The 26,602-nt window shown below is 48.8% G+C and overlaps 4 protein-coding genes across 11 annotated transcripts; 1 reads left to right on the forward strand and 3 right to left on the reverse strand.

Moving 5' to 3' along the window:
* On the reverse strand, positions 1-16,752 carry LOC101079877 (ninein (GSK3B interacting protein)). Of its 6 annotated transcripts, XM_029829171.1 has the most exons (29): positions 14,644-14,759; positions 14,354-14,563; positions 13,607-13,700; positions 13,013-13,185; positions 11,486-11,531; positions 11,230-11,405; positions 11,009-11,155; positions 10,770-10,937; positions 10,564-10,700; positions 10,261-10,401; positions 9,997-10,171; positions 9,813-9,923; positions 9,649-9,738; positions 9,455-9,590; positions 9,239-9,354; positions 7,992-9,100; positions 5,270-5,368; positions 5,123-5,192; positions 4,843-5,007; positions 4,651-4,767; positions 4,397-4,510; positions 4,179-4,325; positions 3,929-4,108; positions 3,735-3,851; positions 3,563-3,664; positions 3,392-3,484; positions 1,831-1,854; positions 1,660-1,800; positions 1-659 (listed from the first exon to the last, which is right to left on the reverse strand). In XM_029829171.1, exons 1-29 carry the CDS (start codon positions 14,677-14,679, stop codon positions 366-368), a joined length of 4,728 nt encoding a protein of 1,575 aa, XP_029685031.1. In that variant the 5' UTR covers positions 14,680-14,759; the 3' UTR covers positions 1-365. The 6 variants fall into 6 exon arrangements, with proteins under 6 accessions (XP_029685031.1, XP_029685033.1, XP_029685038.1 ...); XM_029829173.1 differs by lacking the exon at positions 14,644-14,759 and adding an exon at positions 16,635-16,752 and having other exon boundaries at positions 1,660-1,854; XM_029829178.1 differs by lacking the exon at positions 14,644-14,759 and adding an exon at positions 16,238-16,255 and having other exon boundaries at positions 1,660-1,854.
* On the reverse strand, positions 5,378-7,985 carry LOC115247546 (uncharacterized). The gene has a single exon (XM_029829596.1). It carries the CDS (start codon positions 7,829-7,831, stop codon positions 5,666-5,668), a length of 2,166 nt encoding a protein of 721 aa, XP_029685456.1. The 5' UTR covers positions 7,832-7,985; the 3' UTR covers positions 5,378-5,665.
* LOC101079647 (lysophosphatidylserine lipase ABHD12) lies at positions 16,617-20,810 on the forward strand. 3 transcript variants are annotated; one of them, XM_029829981.1, is made up of 13 exons: positions 16,617-16,754; positions 17,515-17,733; positions 18,382-18,484; positions 18,659-18,778; positions 18,945-18,975; positions 19,049-19,094; positions 19,163-19,292; positions 19,382-19,419; positions 19,484-19,563; positions 19,760-19,842; positions 19,928-20,006; positions 20,080-20,213; positions 20,575-20,810. In XM_029829981.1, the coding sequence occupies exons 2-13, from the start codon at positions 17,631-17,633 to the stop codon at positions 20,600-20,602; spliced, it is 975 nt and encodes a 324-aa protein (XP_029685841.1). In that variant the 5' UTR covers positions 16,617-16,754; positions 17,515-17,630; the 3' UTR covers positions 20,603-20,810. The 3 variants fall into 3 exon arrangements, with proteins under 3 accessions (XP_029685841.1, XP_029685838.1, XP_029685850.1); XM_029829978.1 differs by having other exon boundaries at positions 16,635-16,752; positions 17,512-17,733; XM_029829990.1 differs by lacking the exon at positions 16,617-16,754 and adding an exon at positions 16,794-16,918.
* On the reverse strand, positions 20,696-26,567 carry pygl (phosphorylase, glycogen, liver). The gene is made up of 20 exons (XM_003962329.3): positions 26,325-26,567; positions 25,938-26,039; positions 25,791-25,869; positions 25,620-25,723; positions 25,071-25,202; positions 24,888-24,999; positions 24,607-24,689; positions 24,400-24,537; positions 23,937-24,029; positions 23,582-23,728; positions 23,345-23,508; positions 23,147-23,261; positions 22,973-23,074; positions 22,580-22,727; positions 22,222-22,280; positions 21,963-22,104; positions 21,674-21,881; positions 21,464-21,598; positions 21,318-21,384; positions 20,696-21,210 (listed from the first exon to the last, which is right to left on the reverse strand). The coding sequence occupies exons 1-20, from the start codon at positions 26,565-26,567 to the stop codon at positions 21,022-21,024; spliced, it is 2,562 nt and encodes an 853-aa protein (XP_003962378.1). The 3' UTR covers positions 20,696-21,021.
* Between the last annotated feature and the right edge of the window lie 35 nt (positions 26,568-26,602).

Genomic DNA, 26,602 nt, shown 5'->3' on the forward strand with positions numbered 1-26,602 from the left:
TGCGTTAGAGTTTTAATGTTGTGGGATTTTGCGTCATAAAAAGCTACAGCAGGGTAGAAGATATTTACAAATGAAACATAATTCTTTTTTTCACATATAAAACACTATTATATATTTAGAATAACATATCCTTTAGTTCTTACAGGTGAATATTCGCTTGAATATCTACTTTTACAGTTTGCAAGAGTTTAATTGCAGCTTCCACTTTAGGATTATCCAACCTGAATATAACTTATGTTACATGTAACACAGGTGCTTTAGCAAAACATATTTAAACATGATAAATTACTTAAAATAAAAGTATTGCTTGATTACAGATTGAATGCTTTGCAACTTTCTGTTGCACGTGTAACAAATAGCAGAAGTCAGATGTTTAAAACTGATTTTTCAGTGAGTAAACAGTGGCATTTAGGGCTTGGAGGTGCTGTCCCATCAATGCTGGCCTCTGAGCATTTATACTGGTAACGCAGTGGGGACAGTGGGGAGGGCTTCAGGTCACACACCATCTTGTTCAGACTGGAGATCTTCTCTTCCAGGAGGTAGTTCTTCTTCTCTGTGATCTTCTGTCGCTGCTCGGTGATCTCCAGAGCCTTCAGCAGCTGGGCGTTCTCCACATACAGGTCACCGATCAGCACCTCCGCTTTCCCCTGCTGCTGCCGCTGGAGGGGCAGAGGAGACGTGAGATGACCGGAGACACACGAATGCACCACGTCCGAGGGCAAACCAGTCCATTTACCCTCCCTGTCCCAGTGAAACCAGTCCATTTACCCTCCCTGTCCCAGTGAAACCAGTCCACTTACCCCCTCTGGCCCAGTGAAACCAGTCCATTTACCCTCCCTGTCCCAGTGAAACCAGTCCATTTACCCTCTCTGTCCCAGTGAAACCAGTCCATTTACCCTCCCTGTCCCAGTGAAACCAGTCCATTTACCCTCTCTGTCCCAGTGAAACCAGTCCATTTACCCTCTCTGTCCCAGTGAAATCAGTCCATTTACCCTCCCTGTCCCAGTGAAACCAGTCCATTTACCCTCTCTGTCCCAGTGAAACCAGTCCATTTACCCTCTCTGTCCCAGTGAAATCAGTCCATTTACCCTCTCTGTCCCAGTGAAACCAGTCCATTTACCCTCTCTGTCCCAGTGAAACCAGTCCATTTCCCCTCTCTGTCCCAGTGAAACCAGTCCATTTACCCTCTCTGTCCCAGTGAAATCAGTCCATTTACCCTCCCTGTCCCAGTGAAACCAGTCCATTTACCCTCTCTGTCCCAGTGAAACCAGTCAATTTACCCTCTGTCCCAGTGAAACCAGTCCATTTACCCTCCCTGTTCCAGTGAAACCAGTCCATTTACCCTCCCTGTCCCAGTGAAACCAGTCCATTTACCCTCTGTCCCAGTGAAACCAGTCCATTTACCCTCTCTGTCCCAGTGAAACCAGTCCATTTACCCTCTCTGTCCCAGTGAAACCAGTCCATTTACCCTCCCTGTCCCAGTGAAACCAGTCCATTTACCCTCTCTGTCCCAGTGAAACCAGTCCATTTACCCTCTGTCCCAGTGAAACCAGTCCATTTCCCCTCCCTGTCCCAGTGAAACCAGTCCATTTACCCTCCCTGTCCCAGTGAAACCAGTCCATTTCCCCTCCCTGTCCCAGTCTAACCAGTGGAAGTCACCTGTTCCTTCAGCTGAGCGTCCTTCTCTCGGAGCAGCAGCTTGAGGTTGCGCAGCGACAGCTCCACTTCCTTCATCCTCTCCTCCATACCCTTCATCCTCCTCATCCTCTCCTCCGTACCCTCCATCCTCCTCATCCTCTCCTCCGTACCCTTCATCCTCCTCATCCTCTCCTCCTGAGGACAGGGATGAACACGCTGAGAAAGGGAAACGAAAGAAGCAGCAGCAGCAGAAAGGAGGACACTTTTTAATGAGCTTAAATCTTTATTTCAGCCATTTCTCACAGGACAAACACAAAAATAAAAATAAATAAAATAAATAGTCATAATATTAGAGTCCAAATGTAGCTACAAAATAAATTAATGCATAAATTTAAATAGCTAACATGATTTTATTAAAATAACTAAAAATTACATTTATATTGAAAAACAACATGGATATGACATTATTGAACATAACACTAAGACAATACAAACATAACTGAGACGGGACCTTTTTGTTAGTTGTGAGGATTTCGGTTGCCCGGCAACAGTAAGACAGAAAGCTGACAGACATGTAGCTGAAAGGAGCATCGCGTGTGTTAGCAAACACACACACACACACAGGTAAACAAACGTGCAGAAGAAGACTTCTGGATAAAACCCTGACTGGTGTGGATCACATGACTTTGCTCCAGTTAGGCACTGATCTGTAGTCCCTGAGGATGGTCACTCCCTGTCTCACCCCAAACCAAGACATAGCACACGTTTTCAACTGCAGATTGCATTTAATGCAAAGCTGGAAATATGATGGTTAAATCTTTTTTTGTTACAATTCTATTGAGGAAAAGCCTCATTCAGGGGCCTCCGCTGCCACCTAGTGGCAGGAGAGTGCAATAACATTTTTGGAATCAGGCTCCGAGTTTGTTCAGTCTCCTACAAGGACACAGATTTTGGCTCCAAACAAAGCAGAGGCCAGAGAGACATTAAAAGGAGGGACAGAGGACGGCGTTAGAGCCCGCCGATCCGCCGGTAGCTGTCTGCGTGAGTGGCCCGCTGCTCCGGCGTCGCCCCCTGGGAAGAAAAGGTAGGCACACTTCACCACAGCTCGACCTCTTCCACGACCCCTAATCCCTGTACAGGCCTGGTCAGTGAACACACCATTACTCTGCCTTCTACCCCAGGATATGTTTGATTTCAATAAGAAATATATAAAAACTAGTCCACATTTGTAGCATGAGATCGTGAGGTTATAATCATTGATGGTCACATGACTAGATTGGAAAATTGGACTAGTGGGGAAAATCATTTCAGTCTGATCGTGCTGCTGAATAGAATGAAATCAAAAGATAAAATCAACACTAAAACTACTTTATGTGATGACTGGCGAGGTGACAAATGGAAAACGACCACACCCGAAAACAGCCTCACCGCTGCCGCTACCTCAGTAACGAGATGGAAACTTAAAAGTTCAGAAGTGCACACACAGACACACACACACACAGAGGCAACATTGAACCCAACAGTGTAAACAGAACAGGAGACGAAGACAAACAGGCGCCGCTATGAAGCCAAAGGAGAGCCGAAACTCAAACAGAAAGAGAATTTTAAATAAATGACCCTCGGCTCTGCTGCTTTCATCATCTGAATTCACCTGAACCGGGTCGTTTATTCGAGTGGATGAAGGATGGAACAAGGTGCAGTGATATTCCCAAGCATCAGGTGTGAGAGTGAAGAGAACAAAACGCTCTCGTACCTGGGCGTTTTCTGCGTCGTCCCCGGGGTTCTGCACCCTCGGCATCCTGAGAGGCGACGGGGGCAACAGTCCCACGAGCTGAGCCTGCAGCGTCTGGAAATAAACCCTCATTTAATCTATGGAAAACAGGAAGAAGCCCAACATGTCCTGTCAGAAGGGAAATATCCGCACATCTATTAGATGCGTGGACAGTCGAGACATCTGCGCCTTGAGTGCTTCGTTCTCCTGCTGGAGGCTCTCCAGCCGCACGTGTCCTTGTCCTCCTGCGCAGCTCTGGAAGCACAGGCAGAACCTGAGCCCACAGCACCAACCTGGGCCACTGGAGACACTGAATTATTCTTACGCTGGAGAGTTCCTTCTGTGCCGCGAGCTCCCGCTTCAGAGCGGCGTTCTCCTGCTCCAGCGCCTTCGCCGCCGGAGACTGGCTCAAGGACAGGACGGTCGCGTCCAGCTGACGCACCTGCGCATGGGAGAAACGACTCCAGGTCAGCGGGACAAGCGGGGCGGCGATGGGACGTCTGTAAAACGAGGCGTCACCGTTTCTCGGGACTGGAGGAGGTCTTCCCTGGCGCGGCGCACCTCCATCTGGAGCCGCTCGTTCTCCTGCCGCAGCAGCTGCTGATCCTGCTCCACCAGCCGAAACACCTCATCCCTGTGCCGCTTCTTGCCCTGACTCAGCAGGCCGCCGGAGTACAAGGCCTTCTCCAGCACGCGGTTCTGTGAGGTCAAGGGTCACACTGACTAATGCCTCCAGAGGGAATGAGAACTCTGAATGAGAGCATCATACCTTTTCGTTGACGTTCTGCAGCTGCTTTCTCAGAACTGTGATGTCGTGTTTGAGGAAATCCCTCTCACGCTGCACATCAAGCAGCTCTGACCTCAGGCAGCCATTTTGGTGGGTCACATCCTCAAGACTTTCTTCTATTTTCACCACCTGGAGAGGGGAAGTCTCATCAGGACAGGATCAAATCTCCATTTGGTTTTGTGTCCGTGCGCCGTTCTCACCCTGTCTTTGGCTTTGTGCAGCTGGTTCTGGAGGCCCCGGGACTCCTCACTCACTCTGTCCCTCTCCACCACCAGCTGGCTGAGCTGAATCTCCATGGCATCGGCTTTGTAGGCCTGAGAATTAGAAAACAACCACCGTGAAGCGATCCGTCGTGAACAATCCCAGCTCCGAGGTGCTCTCAGGAAAACATCAGGGTAAAGTGAAAAGCTCAAGGTCAAGCTCCGACTCTCCGGTGAGATCATCTCGCGCTCACCTTCTCTCTGAGGACAGAGAGCTGCTGGGACAGCTGGGTGTTCCTGTTCTCCATGCGTTCCGTGTCCTCCAGAGCTTTTCTCAGCTCTGTCTCCAAAGCAGACACACACGCTGCCAGCTAACACAAAACAGCCTCTGATTAACTACCACCGCACGACACCGGCGCCACCAGCGCGCCACCGCCCTCGCTTACCTCTCGTCTGTCTTCCTCCGGGGACGCCTCCCTCTGGGGACGCTCCACCAGCTCCGCCAGCTGCCGCCGAAGTGTCTCCATCTCAGCGGCGTTCCGGGCCTCTTTCTCTGACAGCATCCGGTTCTTATCTTCCAGCTGCTGGCTCTGCAGATGCATCCGGGAAACCTGCAGATGGGATCGATGGGATGGACGGGATGAGGCGAGTCCCCGCCGATGCCTGTGCTCGGCTCCTCGGCTTAGCTTCAAACTAGCATCAAAGATACCAAAGACTCTTCAGTACCTGCTTACTGAAAGCTTCTGCTTCCCCTTGAGCCACCACCTTCATTTTGTTCAGATGCTCCAACTTGTGTCTATACAGAAGAGAACAATTTGAAATATCAAAACGTTGCCACGTCACACATAAATTCCCGTGGACTCATTAACTTACAGTAACTCTTGCTGGGCTTCCTTTAGGTCCTCCTCCTTCAGTTCAGTGATCTTTTGTCGGAGGAGGTGGTTTTCTTCAGCGAGCCGGCCGGCTTCAGATCTATAAACAAGCAAAACTCCAGTCAAAAACATGAAAACGTTCCATCCGTACGCGGATATTCAGCTCAAGGTGACATAATAGCATCAATGATGCTGGAATATTCACAGGAATGTTTCTAATCCGTTGATTTGGTGATGACAGGTTCGGGTTTTAGAAAAGCACCACCACTGGAGATCTAAAACGGGTCCAAGTAGGAAACACTCCACGAAGGGTTCATCTAGAAAAGGTCTGCTGGGGACATTCAGGACGGGACCACGAGGAGCTGCAGGAGACGCGGATTCCTAGTTTCTCCTCTCGTTACCTTTGAGCCTGCGTGCTCTCGTGTAACGTCTGAGACTCGTCCTGCAGCGCCCAGATCGCTTCGCGAAGGCCGATGTTCTCCTTCTCCAACTCTGCACAGCAGCCCTGCAGCTCAGTCGCCCCCTGACCTTCAACGTCCGTGGGCCCGGGCCGATCCACGATGGTTTCCACTGCTGGGATAGCAGAGAGAATCTCCCTCTGCAGCTCCAGTTCACCCAGTAACTCAGAGAACTTCCTGTTGTCTTCCCTCAACGTGCCAATTTCATCCAGCAGCGACACTTTGGAATGGTTTGGGAACCCCTCCCATCTACTCACCCCTCTTTCAAACCTCTGGACACTCTTTTCAAGCTCGCCGTTTCGGTACTTCAGCCTGGCGTTTTCACACAGACAGTCCTCATATCTGCCCTGAAGAGCTGCGGCCTCCGAGGCCTTCAGCTCCAGCTCTTTGACACGTTCCATCAGAAGCAGGATTTTAACTTTGAGGCTGTAGTTCTCCTCCAACACTTGGTTTCCTGTTTTGATCTTCTCACTGTTATGATACAGAAGCTTTTCTAATATTTGGGTCTTTTGCTGAAGCAGAGAAATCTTCTTGAGCAGGAGGATGTTCTCCTCTGTGGCCACATCACACATGACCTGAAGTCTGAGCAGAGGACAATCGGCACCCTCATCAGCCGTCTCCAGGTCGCCATGTGAGCGTTCTTCATTAATATTAGCGCTCGGTTGTTCAAAAGTCAAATGTGCCGCAGGTTCCACTTCCTGTTTGTCGTGGGAAACCTGAACATCAGGAGGAGATGGCACATCGGGGTCACTCACCTCCTCCGGCATGAAGGGCTCGTCTTCAATCGCTTGATTTCTCTCTTCATCTTGGGAAACGTTAACACCGGGCAAAACTGGAACGTCTTGAGGTTTGTTTTTCGCCTCACATGACTCAAGATCCAAGGTTTTCTCCGTTTTCCCTGTGCCGGCATCCGAAGCCTCCGACGCCCGGAGCGCCACGACCGTCTCACACAGCGGCCGTGGGAAAAAGGCTTCACTGTTGGAGTCTACACTGAAGTTGTTTTCATCTGGGCCAGAGGAATCCAGGTCCAGGCCTTTACAGGATGTTGATTGTGCAGAGCAACATTCTGGAGAAGATTCTCCATCAACTTCCTGTTTACTTCCAGCCAACACGTCAGTCTCATAAATCCAACCATCCCTTTTTACTTCTAAATTTCCATGGTGCTTACTGGCTAAATCATCATCTTCTCCAGCACATGAAGCTGGTGCCATAATCTGAACATTTTGCTCCAGAGGGTATGAGGAATTCTGAGGGCCCTCAAAACACATGTCAACAGCAGCTTCTTCTTCTAGAGCCTTTTCAGCCAAACCCTGATGGACAAGAAGTCCTTTTCTGGCGTTTTCTGGATCCCTTCTTAAACCCTTCTCCAGTGTGGATAGGTGTTCTTGCAGTTCTTTCGTCTCATGGTAAAAGTCCACCGCCGCCTGCTGAAGGAGCACCTCCAGCTCTTCAATCTTCATCTTTAGACCATCGCACTCGCTAACCAGCTCAATCCTCTCCTGAGTCTGCTTCTCAGAAACAGAAAGCATCTCAGTATTTCTAGCTTCAAGTTCTGTGTGGCTCCTCAGGAGTTCCTCCTTCTCCTCGAGGGTTTGTTGTAGCAGGCGCTCGGCCTCCTCCGCCTTCCTCTCAGACTGAGCGAGAAACTCGTCCCTGGTTTCCAGGTTCTCTTGAAGCCTGTTGTGAAGCTCGTTCAGCTGCCTGCTCAGTTCTAACTCTGCAGTCTGAGCCACGCTGCTCAGCTCATCCAGCTCAGTTTGCAGTTGCTGGTTCTTCATGGCAAGTTCTTCCATTTTCTTCTCATGCTGGCTTTCCTGCTGACGCATCTCCTCCCGCCACTGCTGATCCAGCTGCTCTCGCTCTCGCTCCATCGTTCTTCCTTGTTCTTCTGCTTTCTGAAGTGCCTCCTGTATCTCTGCATCCAAGAGGAGCTTCTGCTCTGTGTGGCTTTGAGAAAGGGCCTCAAGCTCAGTCTGGTAGTGCTGCTCAAGTCTCAAAACATCGGCCTGAAACCGCTTCTCGACAGAATCCTGATCACCTGAGAAACGAGCCTCCACTTCTCGGATTCTTTGTGAGAAGCTCAACTCGAGTTCCTTCCTGCACATGGTTATGTTAAAACAACAGTTTTCAACAGGATGTTATTTAAAACTAGAGCCTAAAATCCAGGAGCCCCTTTAGCTTAGCACAAACACTGAAATGGAAAGGTTTATCCTAAGGTGTCGCTAAACTGACACCTCACAAAAGAAAGTGTTTTTGAATTCTCACCTTTCTTTGGCGATGTCGTCTCGCAGTTTCTCCAGCATGCTGCTCAGCGCGTCCCTCTCCTCGCCGTGTTTGCTGGTCAGCTCCTTAATGGCTTCTCGGTGACGAGTCATCACCTGTGCCATCAAGAATTCCTGCCTCTTCTCCTGTTCCTCTGCTTCCGACTGAAACTTCTCCCGCTCCTCACTCAGCTTCTCCTGGAGCATCCCTTCATAATCCTCCTCCAGCTGCAGCCTCTCCATCTCCCACTGCTCCTTCTGCCTTTTCTCCCTCTGCTCAAACTGCTCCTGCAGCTGCAGCCTTTCCTGCAGTAGCCTCTGGAGGAAAGTCTCCTCTTGGTGCTCCTGAAGCTCAGCCACATTGTGCTCCCACTGCTCCCTAAGTTTGTTCTCCTTATCTTCATGTTCTTTGATGAGCTTCAGCATCTCCTCCTCCAGCAGCACCTGTAGAGACTCGCTGTGCTCCTCGTCGAGCCGAGCCCTCTCTTTCTGCCACTGCTCCGTCAGCCTTTCCACGATCTCATCACGCTCGTGCTCAAACCTCAACTTTGCCTCCTCTGATCTCACATTTAGTTGGTCCTCATGGCTCTCCTGCATCACCTCCCTCTCCCTTCTGAAGTCATCCAAAAGCTTCTCCATCTCAGCCTTCTCTTCCTGTATTTTTGCCCTTTCCTCATCCAGTCTGGCTTCAGAGAGCTCCACATGTTCCTGCTCCAGTTTTTTAATCTCATCTGCGTGCCGTTTTCTCAGATCTTCTATCTGATTGGCGTGATTCTCACCCCTCTCTACCAGCTGGGTGCTCAGGGTGGTTAGCTGCTCCTTCAGGTCTTCAGCATAGGAGTGGGCCTCGGTCAGCTGCTGTCTCAGACTCCTCACTTCCTCCTCCCGTTTGTTTTCCAGTACTTCTCTGTCCTCGGCCTGCGCCCTCTGCAGAGTAGCGTTCTCCAACTCTGCCTGCTCTAGCTGGCTCTGGAGCTTCTCTATGTGGCTCTGGGTGGAGGCCAGCTCCACCTTCATCGCCTGGAGCTCCTGCTGGTACTGGAGGGATAAAGCAGCCTTCTGGTCTTCATGGATCAGACCGTGCTTTTCCACCATCATGTCAAAATCATTGATCTGTGCCAATGAAAAGAATATTTCAATTTTGATGGAGGATATCAAAAAGATTAATAGTAGTCACAGGCTGTATTAAACAGTCAAACAAGTTTTGACCCGCTGAAAAGACAGAAATGGTAGACTGTCTCCTGGACCCACCTTGCTTTGCAGCTGGTTCCGCAAATCCTCCATTTCCCGAAGGTGTTGTTCCTTCAGCTGCTCCAACATCATCTCTGCTTCGAGGCTGAACGGCTGAACTTCCTCCGATCCAATACCTGCAGAAACAGTTCCGGTAGTAGAGAACCTCATCAAGTGCCATTAAGTCGCAATAAGAGATGCTGGGCCTGTAGTGACTTCTCCGGGGAGAGGTCTTACCTGGATCGGACTCCATGCCCGGGCTCTTACTCTCGAGCTCTTCAGAGAGAGGCTGTCCGATGGGTTGCTGGACCCGCCCAAGACTGTGGAAGTCCCGCAGTTCTGCCTGCAGCTCATCAATTCGATCCTGCATCTCCTGCACAACAAGAAAAGCTAAATACTGAAAATCTCAGCCTCTGCTCAGACTAACTTACCCTGTACTGAGCTTCGTAGCCGGCACCAAGTTGTTTCATTCGCTCCTCTTGGAGAAAGAAATCTGCACTGCTGGGGTCCAAGTCTCCAAACTTGAGAAAAAGAAGATCATGAGAGTTAAAAGTCATTCTCAGAGACAGCGGGGAGAAAGCAGCGCTCCGTATACCCGTTCTTTCATGATGTTGTCCAAACTCCTCTGCAGTTTTGCTACTTGACTTTCAGCTTCCATCAGTTTTTCAGTGCTGTCCAGCAGCTCTATTTCAAGACGTCTGTTATCCTGAAAATAACAACCATTCATAAACGATCTGTTTATGAAGAGGATACGTTCGTGTTACCGATGGTTTTGGTACCTTCACCGAGATGGAGAGGTGGTCTCTGAGGAAAGACTCATCCTCCCTGATTTTCTGGATCTCGGCTTCCAGCTCCTCGCGCTGCAGGCCCGCCTGCTGCTTGAGCTGGTCCATCTCCTTCATCAGCTCCGATCTCACTGCTGACAGCTTCTCCTTGTGGTCCTGCTCAAGCTTCCTGTGGACACCCACAGAGAGGCTGAGTAATGCTTACACACAGAAGAAATGACACAACCTCTTCCGACACTTTGGGGGGCGGTGGATGACCTGAGATTGAGGTTGTTCTTGTGCTCAATTGCAGAGTGGTGCTCATCCACTTCGGTAGCGAGCTGATTTTTTAGTTTCTCGGCTTTTTCCAGGTCAGAAAGGATTTTCTCTTTCTCTTTCATCTCTCTGTCCACTTGTTCTCTGACAAAATTAAAAAGAAAGTCGCATTTTACATTAAAATGGACAAGGATCCTAATCTGTAAGGCGTTCTCACGAATAACATACAAAACCTGCAGAAATGTAACATTTCTAAGCTCTGTATACTAATAATACTGAAAAACTCCATTGATGGTTTATAATTACAGGAGATATCTGATTTCAGCTTTGAAGCTTGCAACTGCCGCTTGGTGGATCCCATTCTTGGTAATCAGAAGTTCATTCTCCAGGGCCGTAGTGAGGTCGCTCAGACTCAGTTTTCCATCCAGATCAAAATTTAAAGCCTGGAAATGAGAAAAATCATGAAGATTTTGCTGCGTAAACTTCAGCTGCTCCAGAACAAGGTCTGATACCTGCAGGATCTCAGCGCTGTTCGCGATCCCCTCGTCTAGCCAGGCATCCAGGATATACTCCACTGGAGTGAAACCAGTCCCGTCATCCAGGGTGGAGAACAGGCGCATGCCTATGGTGCTGGTGAGAGCAGATGGGGGGGCTATCCTGCGGCCTCCTTCATCGAATGGCTGCATAGAAGTATATATTTTTTTAAATCATGATTTAAAATGAGCAGAACCAAACCAGTAAATGACTGTACCTGGGTGGAATGGTGTCGCTTAAGCTGCCTGTACGGGGTGGAGGCAGGTGGAATCTGCGTCTTGTTGCTATTTAAAACTCTGGAAACAAACTCCTCCACACTCATGACTCCGTTCCCTGATAGACTCTGGAGCAAATCCGAGTTTAACTGGAAAAACAGAGATATTCTTTTTTAAAATCCATGAATCAGTTTCAACAAAATAACTCCAGTTTTGGTCTCACCTTCAGGCCCAGGTGTTCAGAGAGGACCAGCAGCTCGTCGTGATCCGCAAATCCATCCCAGGAAATCATCAGCTGGCTGCAAGCCTCCCGCAGCCTCTCCTCCAGAGAGGTGGATGGCGCAGCGTTGGATCCTCGAGGCGTGCTCGGCTCATCGGGGTTCCACAGACGCAGCTGACCTACAAACACAAAACACTGGTCATTAGATCTTCAAACTCCAGAGGGGTTTTTAACCTAAAATACAGAAAACGGGACATACCTTCTGCTTCATATTCCTCCGTGCTGCTTTCATTACTATTCCAGCGCTGTTGGAGACAAACACAAGTCAAAGCTCGACACACTTTTCCTAATATTTTGGTTTCTTTTTGAAAGACAAAAGATCTCTAGCGTTGTATAAACTAACTGTATAAAATCCTACTTTTCTGATGCCTTTTTTAACTCAATTAGTTTCACACATTTTGAAGATTCAAAGTAAAAAGTGAGAATATATGTGGATATTTTTGGACGAAAAGAAATTTCCTTTTGTGAATCCTGAATCTAGAAAACAAAACAAAACGGGGGGGGGGGGCAGGGTAGGGGGGCTCATGCTCATCTGACGTCCGAGTGCTCCAGTTCCAGCGTGACCCGTCTATTGTGTAGGATGCAAATAGTGAGAGAATGCAGGACAGATGGAGTCTGCAAGTGCCATTGAATGGGGTGTATAGGCATCTACAAGGGTGGGAGGGGTCATGGGGCTCATTGTTCCGCTGTCACCCTCCTGCAGCCCCTCGTCCTGCTCCCCCCAACAGCACCAGGCCTGCCCTCTTTGCAGCAGAGCCCTCTGACCCATCCCCATCTGCTGATCACTGCCGTATTGTCGCAACACAGATCAGTCAATGCTGAGACACGCTTCTGTTCAGCGTCTTGAAGGCGGGTGTTCGGTAGACATCTGGGAGGGAGTCAGGAGCGTGCACAATGCACCCGATATTTATCCCGTCCCTGTGCACAAGCTGCAGCGACCATCATTCAACCATTTGTGTGATTTAGTCGGTGACAAATTAATATGAGAAACGAAGTGCTGCCTTGAGGTCAAAGAAGCTCAAAATAAACATAAAAAAAAAAATCTTTGTTTCAGGTCAATAATTGATCAAAAGCTTTTTAAGAATTTGATGGAGATTTGGGATGATGGCACCTTCATAAATGCACAAAATGTGACTTTAAGGAGCTCCACGTCAAACAACTTTCACGCGCCAGCATTAAGGGTAATCCAGGATCAGTCCTGGGAACCACGCAGAGAGACGGTGGTGAAGGCTCCAATGTTGTCGCGTCAAACAGGAGCCCCTCATTAAAGCCACCATGGTAACGTGGACAGGGCACCAGCCTCACCGCCAGTGACAGACCGGCGGAAATATCGACAACCATAAACTCTCCAACCAACATCTGTCGCTCTTTAATCTTCCGCACCAGTTCAGTCAATTCCTACGTAACTGCGATGTTGCCGTGACTACCAGATCACCTCCATCACAAACACTCAGGACAAAATTCAACTCAACACAGCCGCATCTTGAAAATGCTTAAAACCATCACGATCAACAGTCAACACGTGTTTCCCAGCTATGCAAGAAACCCCAAACTTGTGAACAAGGCCCTCCGGAATCGCTTTTTCAGGATCCACGGCAAATGCCGCTAAGCTGATTAGCTAAGAATAACAGCTCACTGCCAGCCAAAGGTTGGCCACAAACATTTGAGAGTTGGAAGGTGATAAGAACGGCGTCCGCCTGTCTGGATCTTGATTTGGCACCTTTACCTCACGCTTTCTGGGAACGGCTGAATCATAGTTGTCCTCAGCGACCTCCTCTTCTTCCAGATTAGTGTTTCTAACTTCAGAATGGTCGGAAATAGGCTCAATGAACTCTGGTGTGGAACGGCGGCCGTAGCGTTTGCTGCCCTTCACAAACTTTGGTTGGATCTCAGGAGAATCTGGGCAAAGAAAATGATAAATCAGTCCAATCCACGAATCTGCAATGGAATAAAAATAACATTCTAATGTCTAAATGTTTAAATGCTGAACTAAAGACTTAACTGTCAGTTACTTGAGATAAATATGACACATGATTAAAAACAACCTACAAATACATTATAACTGACTAGCACACCTAGTAGATGTTCAACACATAACAGGATGTGAAGCATTTGAAATAGTTTCATCATCCGTGGCAGTACAAACACTAACAGTCAGCTAAGTGGCTTTGGGCAAACACTTCAGGCTGGGTGTCTGTGGGGAGAGAAGCAGCTGACTCAGCAGGTTAGCTGATCCACTCTCACACGTAACCTCTGATCAGCTGACATCTCTGTCAAGTTCAATACTAAACAGGGACAGAATTACATCTAAAGCCTTTACCTGGTTTCGACAACGTCTCCTCTTCACTTGGTTGCGGCTCGACATTTGATGACAACACAAGAATCAACGCATCCTTGAACTGCTCAAACTCCACCTGAAACAAACAAAAAAGGCATTTGTATGTCAAATGTTTAGCATCTGAAGTAACTCCCACTAAATTCTTCAGTCTGGATGTAATTCCCCGGGTGTTGGGTGGAGGAAGGGTTGTCGAGCGCAGAGGTCACACTTCAAGAATCAACAGCTGCTGACCTTGAATATGCTGATCGTTATTGTGCGAGCAGGCTGGCGGCTGCCGCTTCTTGCAAATTTGGTGGGGGAGCGATTCTGTTCTGACTTCATTGTTGGATGCCATGGGTACGCAATTGGCCCTCTGCTAACACTTCCCCCACTCCTACACTTAACAATGCCCCCCCCGTATGTCCACGTGCTTATGCACAAATGCAACTTGATGCAGAAGTGCACATGAATATGCATTCCATCCATTCAAAATAGATCTAAAGATAGATTTCCTGATTAGCCAGATCGGTTGTCTTGGCGACAGACACCTGGGCTGTTGGGGGCGACTCAACAGGACTGCTCACAAAGCATGAAAACGTCTGGACAAACAAAGAGCCCAAGAGCTGAAGTGGCTTCACGCAGATGTCTGCATGGACACCTGACAACATCTGACCTACGACGATATCTGATACAACAGCCTCCATCCTCACATCACAGATGCAACCTTTCCATAGAAACTTAGAAGGGTACCCTGGCGTCGAGCTGATCCTGGTTCTGCAGCAGTGCCTGGAGAACCGGTGTGGCATCATCCAGATGGAGGGACTGGCAGAGCTCACAGAGCTCCTCTGGTGACAGAGAACCAGCGCCGCTGGCATCAAAGCTGTCAAAGACTTCTTTTAGGCGCTCCTCGTAGTTGCCCTGCTCCTGGCAGTCATCCATCCCACAGGACAGCACCCTGCCCTGGAGGAAAAGCAAGGAAGATTCCACATTAATGTAGCAGAAGAGACGGTTTTTAGGAAATATGATATCAAGTCCCTTACAACAAAGGCCTCAGCATGTCTTCTCAACACGTTCATCTGAGCTGTGCTGGGAAACTGAGAGACCAACAGAGCTTCTCCTGAGTCATTTGTGGACAAGGCTTTGACTAATCCAATCAGTGTGATTAGACAACCAGTTAAATTGACAGAAGTGGTTAAAGTCAGACTCTGACGTCCACTGTTAACGCATTGGCCTTTGGAACGGAGGCAGAGCGAAAACCCTCAAGTGTGGCACAAATCTGTCTTTTTGGAGAAGGTAACGAAGCAGCTCATTCAATTGACCAAACTAAATGCTGCCCAAATTAGCAACCAAAGACACAGAGGGGGAAGTGGAACCAAGTGGAAGCAGCAGCCAGAGACTGATTCATTGATTGAGGGTTGTTTACTGGCTGTCGGCACCATTAACAACCACAAAGACTAATGTGGTGTGATTTAACTGCTGTAAATTAATTATTTGAATGCAGAGCAACAAAACAGGAGAGGAAGTCCAGAGGTACCCGTGGGTCAAAACCAGAATAGAGAGATCAGCTGCCTGAAGCTTAAGGAAGGTGAATATCTGTTGCCATAACCGGAGAGCTCAGCACCCGTCCGCTGCTATTTTTACTTAAAGTCTTTGATTGCGCAACACATGTTTTATGGACCGAATTTTCACATTTTGCCATTTGTCAGAGTAAAAGGTCTGTAAATCCTTGACAAAGACGCTGAGAACAAAGTTTGACATTAAGTTAATTGGACCGAGTGAAAACATCCGTACAAAAGGCGAACCTGTCCTGTTTTATGTCAGTTCATGGTGCTCTTGCCCAGGTGCCCCCCCCACAAAAGCACCAAGACTAATGGGAACCCATTCATTCAGACAATAAGGGGAAATCAGTATTCTGCATCTGCAAATTTGAGCCTTTTGTCAATTTAAAAATCAATAAAAAGCGAGGTAAATAATAAGAAATGAGAATCAATGCAGTGAAATTTTACATTTTTTATACACTTTTCCACTGTGCAGGTCTCAATTTCTATAAAAAGGTGTCACTCTGTGTCTTTGCCGCTTTTCAGATTAGCTATCCCTTTCACCCTCACACACCACTGCAGTCACGGTGGGTCACGGAGGATCACGGTGGCCGAGGTTTGACAGCTGCTGCAGCCAAAGAATCGCTCTAGTCCGGGTCAAGTAAAGGAGGTTAATCTACATCCACTCCTGCTGCTGTGGCAAGTCATTATCACAACCTGTGGTCCATCCATGTCCATTATCCTGCTTCTTAAATCTGTGTTTGTTGGACACAACTCCTAATCCTTTTGCCTGTAAAATTAGAAAACCTCAAAATGAATCCGATCTCCTGCAAATCCAATTTCTAATTGCTTTAACTTTCTATGCAGCTTTTTGCCAAATTTAATGCGATGGTTTTGTGTTTTCCTCTGACAATAGCCAAATACTCCATTATTCAATCATACTTACTAAAATAATTTAATCTGGCATACCTTGCAAAGCAGATAATTAGAGGTAGCAGTATTAATTATTGACTACTTGTTTTAGAAATCCTGAGGTAATATTTAAACCTTAAGAGTCGATGACTGGAGTCCACGCTTAAAATAAAGAATATCAAACCTGAGTTTTCTGTTTGAGACAAGCAACAACCTTTAAAAGACAAGTTGGGTGGAAAAACGTTCAGAAAGAAAATAGGAAACAATTCAAATTGTGTAATTGAAAACACACACAATAGTCGTCCTTGAAATGCCTGAATCACGAAAATTGGGAATATTACAACAACTTATGGGTCATTAAAGAAAAACAGCAACAGCATGGTATGGTTTAACAAGTTTTACTCAACAAGTTTAACTTGTTAAACCACAATAATCCCAGCGATGGGACGGGCTTTGCTAACCGGACGGTTTTCCAGCAGGCACTTTGGAGGGAGCAGCAGTTAGCCAACATCAGCCAACGTTTCCATCCGAGCAGCACACACAAGATCAAGAAGCGCTTTCGGGGGATATAATAAACTCACCAAAGTCTCCGAACTTCTGACGAGAGTCGACTCCTTTCTGTGGGATTTACAGAGCGAAACGGGCGTAAAAGTCAACTTTTAGAACATCTTTCCTGCTGTGGCGTTGCGGTTCCCTCGCAGGTAAAACGATCGTTTTTAGAAAGAGAAGGTTACTATCTTGATAATGCGGCCGGTGGACTGGATCACAGTGTTGCTACTCCGAACCGAAACAGGGAGGCTTTTTGTCCAGTGTCTCTACAAACTTCCCGCTTCGTGTCCCCGCTTGAGTGTTTCATCCTCCTGTGGTTGGTAGCGGATTTTGAAAAGGGGCTGTGGAGGAAGGGGCGGTTACCGAGAGGCTGCGCGGCCCCGGGAGGACCCCCCCGCGGGCTCCAGGGCACACTGACCACGGCAGTGATGCTCGGCCTTAAAGCGGTGGAGAATGGATTAAAGAGTGCCTGTTATAGCTGACTTTATGAGTTAACTTTAAGATATTTCTCCCAGTTCTTGGAAATAGATTGGGTTACGGTTATTTCTAGTCGTCTATCTCTCTAAAATGCACGTGCGTATGTGTGTGTGTGTGTAAGTAAGTATGTCATAAGATTTTTGCGGAAGTTGCACAAAAATACACATGAAATTTTAAAAAAGTACTGTCCATTTTATGTTGCCCATGATGTTCTCTGCCAGTAAGGTGCATTTTGTTTTAGATTTAATTGTTTTTGTGTGTTTCTGCTCTATATTATGACCTCTATCTGCCTTTCTCAGTAAAACCTCAATGGATCACACTCCTCCTTTGGTTTGAGTCGGTGCATCAGCCCTGAAAGCATGACATGATCTGATTTGTCACATTTGAACGTTGACCCCTTTTATGATCTCTCTTTCACAATCCTCGTGTTGTCAGGACGAGCGCCGCTCCGGATCCCCCTGCAGCTTCGAGGGTGAAGCAGAGAAAACAGAAACCGAGTTGGACGGTGAGTTTGCTGCTGCAGACGAGAGGCCGGATCCCCTGAGGCCAACATGAGGAGAGCTCTGCTGTATGTGATCACTGTTTACGCCTCAGCGCCTGTCGTTCTCTACCTGTTCCCCTGGATACTGGGACACATCGTATTCTCTCACCTTTGTAAGTATTCTTCCTTTGATCAGTGTTGGGTAACTGAATCAGATCCATCAAATCCTGATTTTGTAAATGTCAGAAACTGTCTGGGAGCAACGTGATGATCCGGTTATCTGTTGTGCACCACATTAAAGGTTGTTTTCTAATATTCTACCGACCTCTTTAAAAAAACAATATCATAAAAGTAAAATATATGAATGAAGACAGATATGTTTACTCTAGAAACCTACTGATCAGATTTATATTTGATTGTGAACTAAATAACTTTATAATACACCACATTTAAGTGTGATAGAGACAACTGACAAGTCAAACATAACAAATAAAGTTGATTTTCTATTTAAAAAAAATAACATTGGCTTTTTTTATTTTAGTTAAAGAACATTTAAATATGAATAAATGGGACGTGTGTTTTTATGCCCTGGTTTTCCTTTGCAGATTCATTATTATTATCTTCATGGATAACAAAAAAGTTGGAATCAAAATAAAATAAAGGCATACCCAGAACTGGTAATTGACAAGATGTGATGAAAGAGGATGATTCAACATCTTGGATAATCTAAATGAATAATGTCTTTTCTGACATTCTGTAAAACAGAACACATAATCCGGTGTGGTGGAAGGGGCGCTCACCTTGTTGATGTGTCTCTGCAGTGAGGTTTCCATTCTTCGTGGATCTCAGCAGGCCAGAGCTTGTGCTGAACCACACATGCAACTTCTACCTGAACACGGACGAGGGCGTCTCGGTCGGAGTGTGGTAGGTCGTTTGCTGCTTCCTCTTTTGTCCATTGGAGTGCATCGGTGCTTGAAAACGAGGTGGGCGGGCGGGCCAACATTGGGGGCAGGTGACTCTCCAGCGAAGAGGACGTCCACTTAAAGACGTCCTGTGAAAGACGCTGTTTGTTTGTCACGCTTGATCTTTGTCTCGCAGGCATACGCTCCCCGCCAGCCAATGGGAGGAGGCCGCCGGGAAAAGACCTGAGTGGTATCGGGAGACGCTGAAAGACGGCAATCCTGTTATTATCTATCTCCACGGCAACCTAGGGACCAGGTGGGATGAGAGCAGCATAGAGGTCGTTGAATTGATGCTAAGAAACTCCAGTGTGTTTCAGAGGCCCAGGGGCTTATCCAGAGGCACAATGCCCTCTAGGGATTGTGGGTAAATCAGCCTGAAAGCCACTTGTTTGTTTTCATTCACATTCACATTATTTCTGCAGGGCAATACACCACCGAGTGGAACTTGTGAAGGTAAAGGCTCCTGATCGGAAGCGTGCAGGTTTGCTTTGACATGTGATTTTCATCTGTGTTTCCTGCTTTACAGATTTTAAGTGCTGCAGGATATCACGTCTTATCTCTGGACTACAGAGGTAAGACACTCTTTTTTAGAACTTTGGGACGTCTCTCTACATTAAAGGCTGGTATTTTCCTTGTTGAGGGTTTGGAGACTCAACCGGGGAGCCCAGCGAGGCCGGGCTCACCAGCGACGCCCTCTACCTGTACCACTGGGTAAAGGTGCACAGCAGGGGAGGGCTCGTCTGTCTGTGGGGGCACTCGCTTGGCACCGGGTCAGTTTCTCTGCAAATCACCGCATCGACATAGGAGCCCCCAAAAACACCAAGTTACAAACATGCAAACTCTTTTTGTTTGCTTTCAGGGTGGCAACAAACACTGCAGTGAAACTTCAAGAGCAAGGTGGGTCTAAACACTCATGAATTCAAGACTTAGAGAAGTCCTGATTGGCCTTCTTTGTTTTCAGGGTCTGTCGCTGATGCATTAATCCTTGAAGCTCCTTATACAAGAATGAGAGATGTCGTGGACAGCCATGTGATCGCCAAGGTGAGGTCAGGATTTTCAGGAATAAATTCCTTTTAATGACCAAAAAAAATGCAACCCCACATGGGTGAGTCTTTTATGAGCAGTCTAAAATGAACTGTATTGAACACTGCCTGTGAAGCAGATGGTTTCCTGTGGTCTTTTATCCGGGCATACCACCGTTTTTACATAACACGCTTCATTCCTTGTGTTCTTCCAGATGTATCTGTTCGTTCCAGGAATTCAGAACTTGCTTTGGGACATACTGGATAGGAACAACATTGAATTTGCTAATGATGAAAAGTGAGCATTCTCACCAACGTCCATCTTTAGCTGCTTTTTGTTCAGCTGTGTGTGACCGCGACATGTTTCACCTCAACACCTCCAGTTTAAAGACTGTGACCAGTCCGCTCCTTATTCTGCACGCCGAGGACGACAACATTGTCCCTCATCACATGGGCTTGAAGGTACTCTCCATCCTGTTTCATTTCCTCCTGCGTGTTGCCTCCTCTTCATTTAGAACTTCTTTTCCCTCTCCAGCTGTACCAAATATCACTTCAGGCCAGGAAAAAAACTGAGACAGATGCCCAGGTTGAAATGATCTCCTACAGCACGAGGCGTGGATTCTCCCACAACGACATCTACTTGGACCCCAATCTGTCAGACGCGGTTGGGTAAGTTTCATCCGAGGTGAGCCAACGCTTCGGAACGCACGTGTAATCGGAATCAGACCCAAACGTTTGCACGTAGACCTTCCAGACAGCAGCAGACTTTAGTGTTGTTTTACTGTTAGCATCAGGAGCTGCAGGCCAGCAGGTAGCCTCAAGCTGCATCTGTGTCCTCAATAAAGTGGGAGGAGCACCGCCATGACCTCTAGTCCACGTTTGCAAACAAACGTGGCCCAGCAGGCCCTGCGTAACCTTCAAGAGGGAAGTGGCACCAAAACAGATGGGAAAGTCTGATGTTGAAGTATATTAACGTGCGACAACAAAAGCAGGACAGAGGACTCATATGTTATCAATTTTTCGATTGCAGGAGTTTCTTGCAAAAACTGAGGAGGTAGTCGGCCTCTTCTTCCTCCTCCAGATGCAGGATTACCTCCCTCTTAACTGCTGGCTACATACAGGAGCATTTGGCCAAAGAAACGGACCCAAACTCCATAATCTTATCTTTTATTACATGGCATTTTGATTTTAACACTGGAACGAGCCAATTGATGTGAAATTCAGTGTAAAGCTGTGTAAAGGTGACAATAAAAATCTCCTCCATCACCTGCGTCATTTCTTAAAATGCACGAAGGACATTTGACAGGAAGGAGCCTCATCTACTGGATCTGTAACAGACGTGTGTCCTGCAAACACTGACCAGGATACGTGACAGTAAAAGTGAAAACATGCAGCGGGGGCTTCCCCCATCCGTCCCAAAGGTCTGAGGCACTTTAGTAAACAGGCATTAATGGCGGGCCCTCGTCACGGAAAAGAATCAGAGTTTCTTCAGAGCCCGGGCCGTCTCTTCGATGGCCTCCCTCGGCTCGCTTGGAGGCGGGATCTTCAGGTCGGTGGGCTCCACACCCCAGACTTCAGTGGCGTACTCTGTGATGGTTCTGTCGCTGGAGAACTTCCCAGTGGCGGCGATGTTCTTGATCACCATCTTTGTCCACTCCTTCGGATTCTTTAAGAAATAACATTAAGAGAAACATGAAACTTGCTGTTTACTTATAATCCAACCGGAAGGTGAACTTAAACAGGTCCCAGGTCTGTTTGAGGGGGAGCAGGTACCTGGTAGAGCTTGCTGACTCGTTCTTGACACTTTAAGTAGTCTTCAAAGTCTGCAAACACTTTGAAACTGAGGAGGGAGGAAACGGAACAGGAATTAACGCAGCCGTTCACGTCGGGGCCCAAGGAATCGCCCGCCTGCGTCTCACCGGTCATGTTTGAAGAGCATGTTAGTCAGGTCTTTGAAGAGTTCTGGGTTTTTGGGGCAGAAGAACCCGCTGGTGATCTGGTCCATCACTTGTTTGAGCTCTGGGATCTTGCTGTAGTACAACATGGCATCATATCTGCACCAGAAAGCACAGACGTTAAACCGGAACCCACACAGGAAGATAAATGATCAGCAGAAGAACGTCCTTCACCCCTTTTTATCAAGTTCCGCCACATCCTCCACCCTCATGCCGAAGATGAAGAGGTTCTCCTCGCCGGCCTCCTCAGCCATCTCCACATTGGCTCCGTCCATGGTGCCGATGGTCAGAGCTCCATTCAGCATGAACTTCATGTTGCCTGTTCCTGAAGCTTCGGTTCCTGCAGTGGAGATCTGCTCCGACAGGTCAGTGGCAGGTATCACTGAAGGAGATCCAGAGATCATTGGAAAGGGTTGTCACCTTTAAAGTCTCAAATCAGGAATATCTTTGGACTCGTCTGCACCTTTCTCTGCCAGAGAGACCCGGTAGTTCTCCAGGAAGATGACCTTCAGCTTGTTCCCCACCACAGGGTCGTTATTCACCACTTCAGCCACTGACGTGATCAGCTTGATGATCATCTTGGCCATGTGGTACCCTGGAGCAGCCTGCAGGGGGCGTCAGAGGACATTTTCTGCCAACTATCATCTCGCTCACACACAGACACCGCCCCCCCCCCCCCCACACACACTACACACGGCTGCTGGTGGGTACATTCATCCTACCTTTCCACCGATGATCACTGTCCGTGGCACAAAGGGTGCGGCAGGATTCTTCCTTATACCTGAAAGGCAAATGAGACGTGTTGTGCTCTGTAAAGCAGTTTTGTTTCATACATTTAAATGAATCCTGACCACACCCTCGTCACAACATCAGCCCTCATGGTATTAAAGAACTGCAGGAAATGGAATGCAGGCTGCCTGGATCCGACTTCCTGTTTATATCCTGCTGATTTCATGGAATATTACAGGACTTTAAGACCAGGCTCGGCCTTTGTTTTGACTTGCTCGAGGGCCGGTCGGACGGGAACGTGACAGAGTTCTGATGCAACCCCAGAGCTCGTAAAAGGCTCATCTGACGTACGGTTGTACATGACGATGATGTGCAGGCAGTTGAGCAGCTGCCGCTTGTACTCGTGGATCCTCTTCACGTGCACGTCAAACATGGAGGCCGGGTTTATCTTCACCCTGTACTCCTGCTCCAGGTACTGGCCAAACTTCACTTTGTTGTCCTGTGAGAAAAGACATCAGACATGATTTGAAGAAGTAAAAAAAATAGGCAGTTGCAAAATCAGGTCTGAAGTGCAGAAATGTGAATGTTGCAACAGAGACAAACAACATTCTGCCTGCAGTGACCTGCAGATCAACAAACGTCGTCTTCTTCGATGTGAGATCAGATGTGGTTTGGCGCCGAGCTGTCGAAGCACAAAACAAAACAAAAGAACCCGGAGCAGCAGAACGGCTCGTTTCTTTCTACCTGTTTCACTTTAGAGACGTCGCGGATGAAGGCAGCGTCGTCCACAAAGTCGTTCAGCTTCTGCAGCTGACTCAGCTCCTTCACGTAGTCCTCCCCGATGACCTGGTGGAGGCGAGAGACCAGCTCCTAGACCCCGTCATCATAACCCAGAGCGCCACAAAAGTACCCACAAACCTCGGCGATGAGCTCGGCCAACCCGGGGTTGCAGAGCAGCAGCCAGCGTCTGGGCGTGATGCCGTTGGTTTTATTCTGAAACTTTTTGGGCTCCAGGTCGCTGAAGTTCCGGAAGCTGGAGGAGAAAGAAAAGGTGTGGAGGAGTCCGAGATGACCCGAGGGAGACACCTGCTGACCACAGAGATCCCACCCACTCACACTTGAGTCTTGATGATGTTGGAGTGTATCTCAGCGACTCCGTTGACGGCGTGCGAGCCCACGATGCACAGGTGCGCCATGTTGACCCTCTTGCACCCGTCCTCTTCAATCAGGGACATTGTCCTCAGCTTGTCCATGTCTTCGGGATACAGAGCCGCGATCCTCTGCGGGCGCAAAGCAAACACCCGTCAGCCAGGGTGAGGGCTCTCTGAAGCCCGCGAGTGTGTGAGCGCGTACGTCGAGGTGGATCTGGTTGATCTGGTAGATGATCTGCAGGTGTCTGGGCAGGAGCGTCTCCAGCAGGTCCACGGGCCAGCGTTCCAGAGCTTCAGGCAGGACTGTGTGGTTGGTGTAGGCAAAGGTGCGCCTGGTGAGGTCCCAGGCCTGCAGGAGAGAGGAGCCTTAGACAGGAACACTGTCCACTGTCCTTCTTTCCCTGCCTGGTTGATGTTGCACAACCCTCAAAGAGCCGTTTCAAAAGCCCTTCTTTGATAATCTTCAACTTCCTTTCTTTCAAACTTCTCTACCTAACAAGTCTGTTGCACCGTGCACGCAGAAAGGACAAATACATTCAGACACAGCTCTGTCCCACCGTGTCCCAGTCCAGCTTCTCAATGTCCACAAAGATCCTCATCAGCTCGGGGATGGCCATGGCCGGGTGAGTGTCATTCAGCTGGATGGCCACCTGGAAGCAGAAGCTTTTCAGTTTCCCTCCAACAAACGATCACTTTAGACCCACTTTGATCAGTCTTTTCTGTCCAACTAAACATCCACACCACTAAAACACCTCTCGAACTTGATCAGACGCTTCACGCGCGTGGCGTCAGCGACGTGTCCCGACAGCCCCGATCCTAAAGCACGCTCCCGTTTACGCAACACCTGCATTGTTCCTGGAGGTTTACCCCCAAAATCTCTCACGAAACGCTCTCACTTCCGCACCAAATCCTCTCATGTGGCTTCCAGGTCAAAACAGGAACGTTTTATCTCTAAATCAGGCAGCCCAGGTACGATAAAACCCTTCATCCATCGTAACCGTCCACAGAAATAACGCTCACTTTCTCCGGGAAGCCCTCGAAGGAGGTCCGGCCGGGGCTCTCTTTCTTGGTGGTCTTGAAGCGGCGGATGATGTCTTGGAGCGTGGCCGCCACCACGAAGTACTCCTGCTTCAGCCGGAGCTCCTTCCCCTCAAAGAACTGCAGCAAACAGAAGGGTTCACTCTCATCCTACCACAACGCCGCGTTTTGGAGCCGGGTTCTCCTCACATTGTCGTTGGGGTAGAGAACCCGGGAGATGTTCTCTGCCAGGTTCCTGTCCAGAACGGCCTGGATGTAGTCCCCCACGTTAACTGCAGACACACAGGGCGGGTTTGCCTTCCTATGACACTCCATGTGACTCAAAAATTAAGTTTCAATCAAGAAAAAAAAAAAAACATTTAAGGGGTTTAGAAATGTCTGTGTTGCAGCAGTTCCTTATTTGTGTCGTAAGAACTAAAGGGGAACCGGCGGAGGCGTTTCACAAGCGTGTGTTCCACCAGGTTACTCACAGTCTCTGAGGTTGAAGTCGTTGGGGGCACGGGCGGACCACAGCCTCATGGTGTTCACCGTGTTGTTCATGTAACCGGGGATGGGCGTGTCGTACGGCATCGCCAGGACAACCTGCGACGACGCGGGGCGGGAATTAATCAGCCGTCCGGTTTCGTCTCTTTGGGGTCGTTTTGCTTCGGTACCTGAGTGTCGACCCATTTGGAGCCGCTTTTGGTTTCCTCCACGCGGCCGTAGAAGTGAACCGGCAGCATGTACTCGGGACGCGCCTTCTCCCACGGGTTCCCGTGCCTCAGCCAATCGTCCGCTTCCTCCACCTACAGGGCAAAGATGAGGCGCTCGTCTGTGCAACTCGCCGCCGTTGAGCAACCAGCTCTACTCTTATCAGAGTCTGAGGCAAGAAAACGCCATTTTCCGTCCCTCCTTACTCAGGTTTATCTCATCAGGTCTATAATTGGAATCACTTTTATGGAAAAAGCCTCTGCAATTGAATAGAAAGGCGGTTGAGAGGGGAGGGGCAGGTTCATTCACCCCAGGCTGAACACACCGGGGTCAGGGGTGCATGTTTGCACTGAGGGTCTGATCAACAAACAGCAGGAAAATTCTAAAGGGCAGCAGATGAAACAGCCTTAAAGCCATCCCATAATGAAGCCAAGAAGGTGACGAACTGCAGGAACCTCCAGCTGAACGTCCTTGATCAGCTCTTTGACCCGGGGCAGGGGGGGCGCGCTTACCTGCCAGCCGCCTCTTATCTTCTGGTTAAAGATTCCGTACTCGTATCTGATGCCGTAACCGTAGGCAGCCAGCCCCAGCGTGGCCATGGAGTCCAGGAAACAGGCTGTGGGGGCGAAGGAAACACACCTGAGGGGTTAAAGGTCACATCCCCGGGGCCGTGCTGCGTTTACCTGCCAGCCTGCCCAGACCACCGTTCCCCAGCCCCGCGTCCTCCTCCATCTCCTCCAGCTCCTCCATGTCCAGGCCGAGCTGCCGCAGACAGGACAGTGAGTGCGTGTGAGCGCGCACCTCCGGCTCGCCACCGTGCTGGTACACACCTGGTAGATGGCTTCGTCGCAGGCGTTCTGCAGGCCCAGGTTGATCATGGTGTTCTGCAGCGTCCTGCCCATGTAGAACTCCAGGGACAGATAGTACACCCTCTGGAAGAGACCATGTTCAGTCCGGACAGGAGGCGCGGGAGCTGATTTTTGCCCTAAAGTGGCAGGAAATGCGCTGTTGCACCGCAGATTTACACAAAAAGCTACTGCGCGAGCGTTACTGATACAGGAACTGCAGAAATAACTCGTCCTAAACAACCTCGGGTCACTAAAACGCCACTTTTTTGGTTTGATTTCCCCCTGTTGCGCATTAATAACGCCCCAGGAAGTCGGGAGTCGGAGTCTCAGGGCCGCTCTGTGGTTCACCTGTGTCGCACTGATTCTTACCTTCGGGTCGGTTTCATAGTAGAACTGCTGGGTTCGGATCCACCTGCCCACCAGGTGATCCCTCACGGTGTGAGCCAGGGCGAAGTAATAGTCCCTGGGCGTGGCGATGTTCCTGTCCTTCACCAGGGTGAAGTGCAGGTGACGGTTGAAGCCCTTCTTCAGCTCCGCCACGTTCTCCACCTCCACGATGCCCCTGATGCTGATCTGCTTGCGCTTCTCCTGGTCGGTCAGAGGTTTCGCCATGGCGGCCTGAGGTTGCGGGTTCGCTGCTCCGGCTG

Source organism: Takifugu rubripes, chromosome 2 (assembly GCF_901000725.2).
Source record: "Takifugu rubripes chromosome 2, fTakRub1.2, whole genome shotgun sequence".
NCBI lineage: Eukaryota > Metazoa > Chordata > Actinopteri > Tetraodontiformes > Tetraodontidae > Takifugu > Takifugu rubripes.

What these genes read in the sequence shown, in the direction of transcription:
- LOC115247546 (XM_029829596.1), bottom strand. Translation starts at nt 7,831, where the DNA reads ATGTGCAGGAAGGAACTCGAGTTGAGCTTCTCACAAAGAATCCGAGAA.
- LOC101079877 (XM_029829160.1), bottom strand. Translation starts at nt 14,679, where the DNA reads ATGAACGTGTTGAGAAGACATGCTGAGGCCTTTGTT. An exon ending in CGGAGGAAGACAGACGAGAG is followed by an intron (nt 4,768 to 4,842) that starts GTAAGCGAGGGC and finishes GTTTTGTGTTAG; the next exon opens with CTGGCAGCGTGTGTGTCTGC. An exon ending in ACGCTCAGCTGAAGGAACAG is followed by an intron (nt 660 to 1,659) that starts GTGACTTCCACT and finishes CTGCCCCTCCAG; the next exon opens with CGGCAGCAGCAGGGGAAAGC.
- LOC101079647 (XM_029829981.1), top strand. Translation starts at nt 17,631, where the DNA reads ATGAGGAGAGCTCTGCTGTATGTGATCACTGTTTACGCCTCAGCGCCT. An exon ending in ACAGCCATGTGATCGCCAAG is followed by an intron (nt 19,564 to 19,759) that starts GTGAGGTCAGGA and finishes GTGTTCTTCCAG; the next exon opens with ATGTATCTGTTCGTTCCAGG. An exon ending in CTCATCACATGGGCTTGAAG is followed by an intron (nt 20,007 to 20,079) that starts GTACTCTCCATC and finishes TTCCCTCTCCAG; the next exon opens with CTGTACCAAATATCACTTCA.
- pygl (XM_003962329.3), bottom strand. Translation starts at nt 26,567, where the DNA reads ATGGCGAAACCTCTGACCGACCAGGAGAAGCGCAAGCAGATCAGCATC. An exon ending in TGGTCTGGGCAGGCTGGCAG is followed by an intron (nt 25,724 to 25,790) that starts GTAAACGCAGCA and finishes TCGCCCCCACAG; the next exon opens with CCTGTTTCCTGGACTCCATG. An exon ending in TCAACCAGATCCACCTCGAC is followed by an intron (nt 23,509 to 23,581) that starts GTACGCGCTCAC and finishes TTGCGCCCGCAG; the next exon opens with AGGATCGCGGCTCTGTATCC.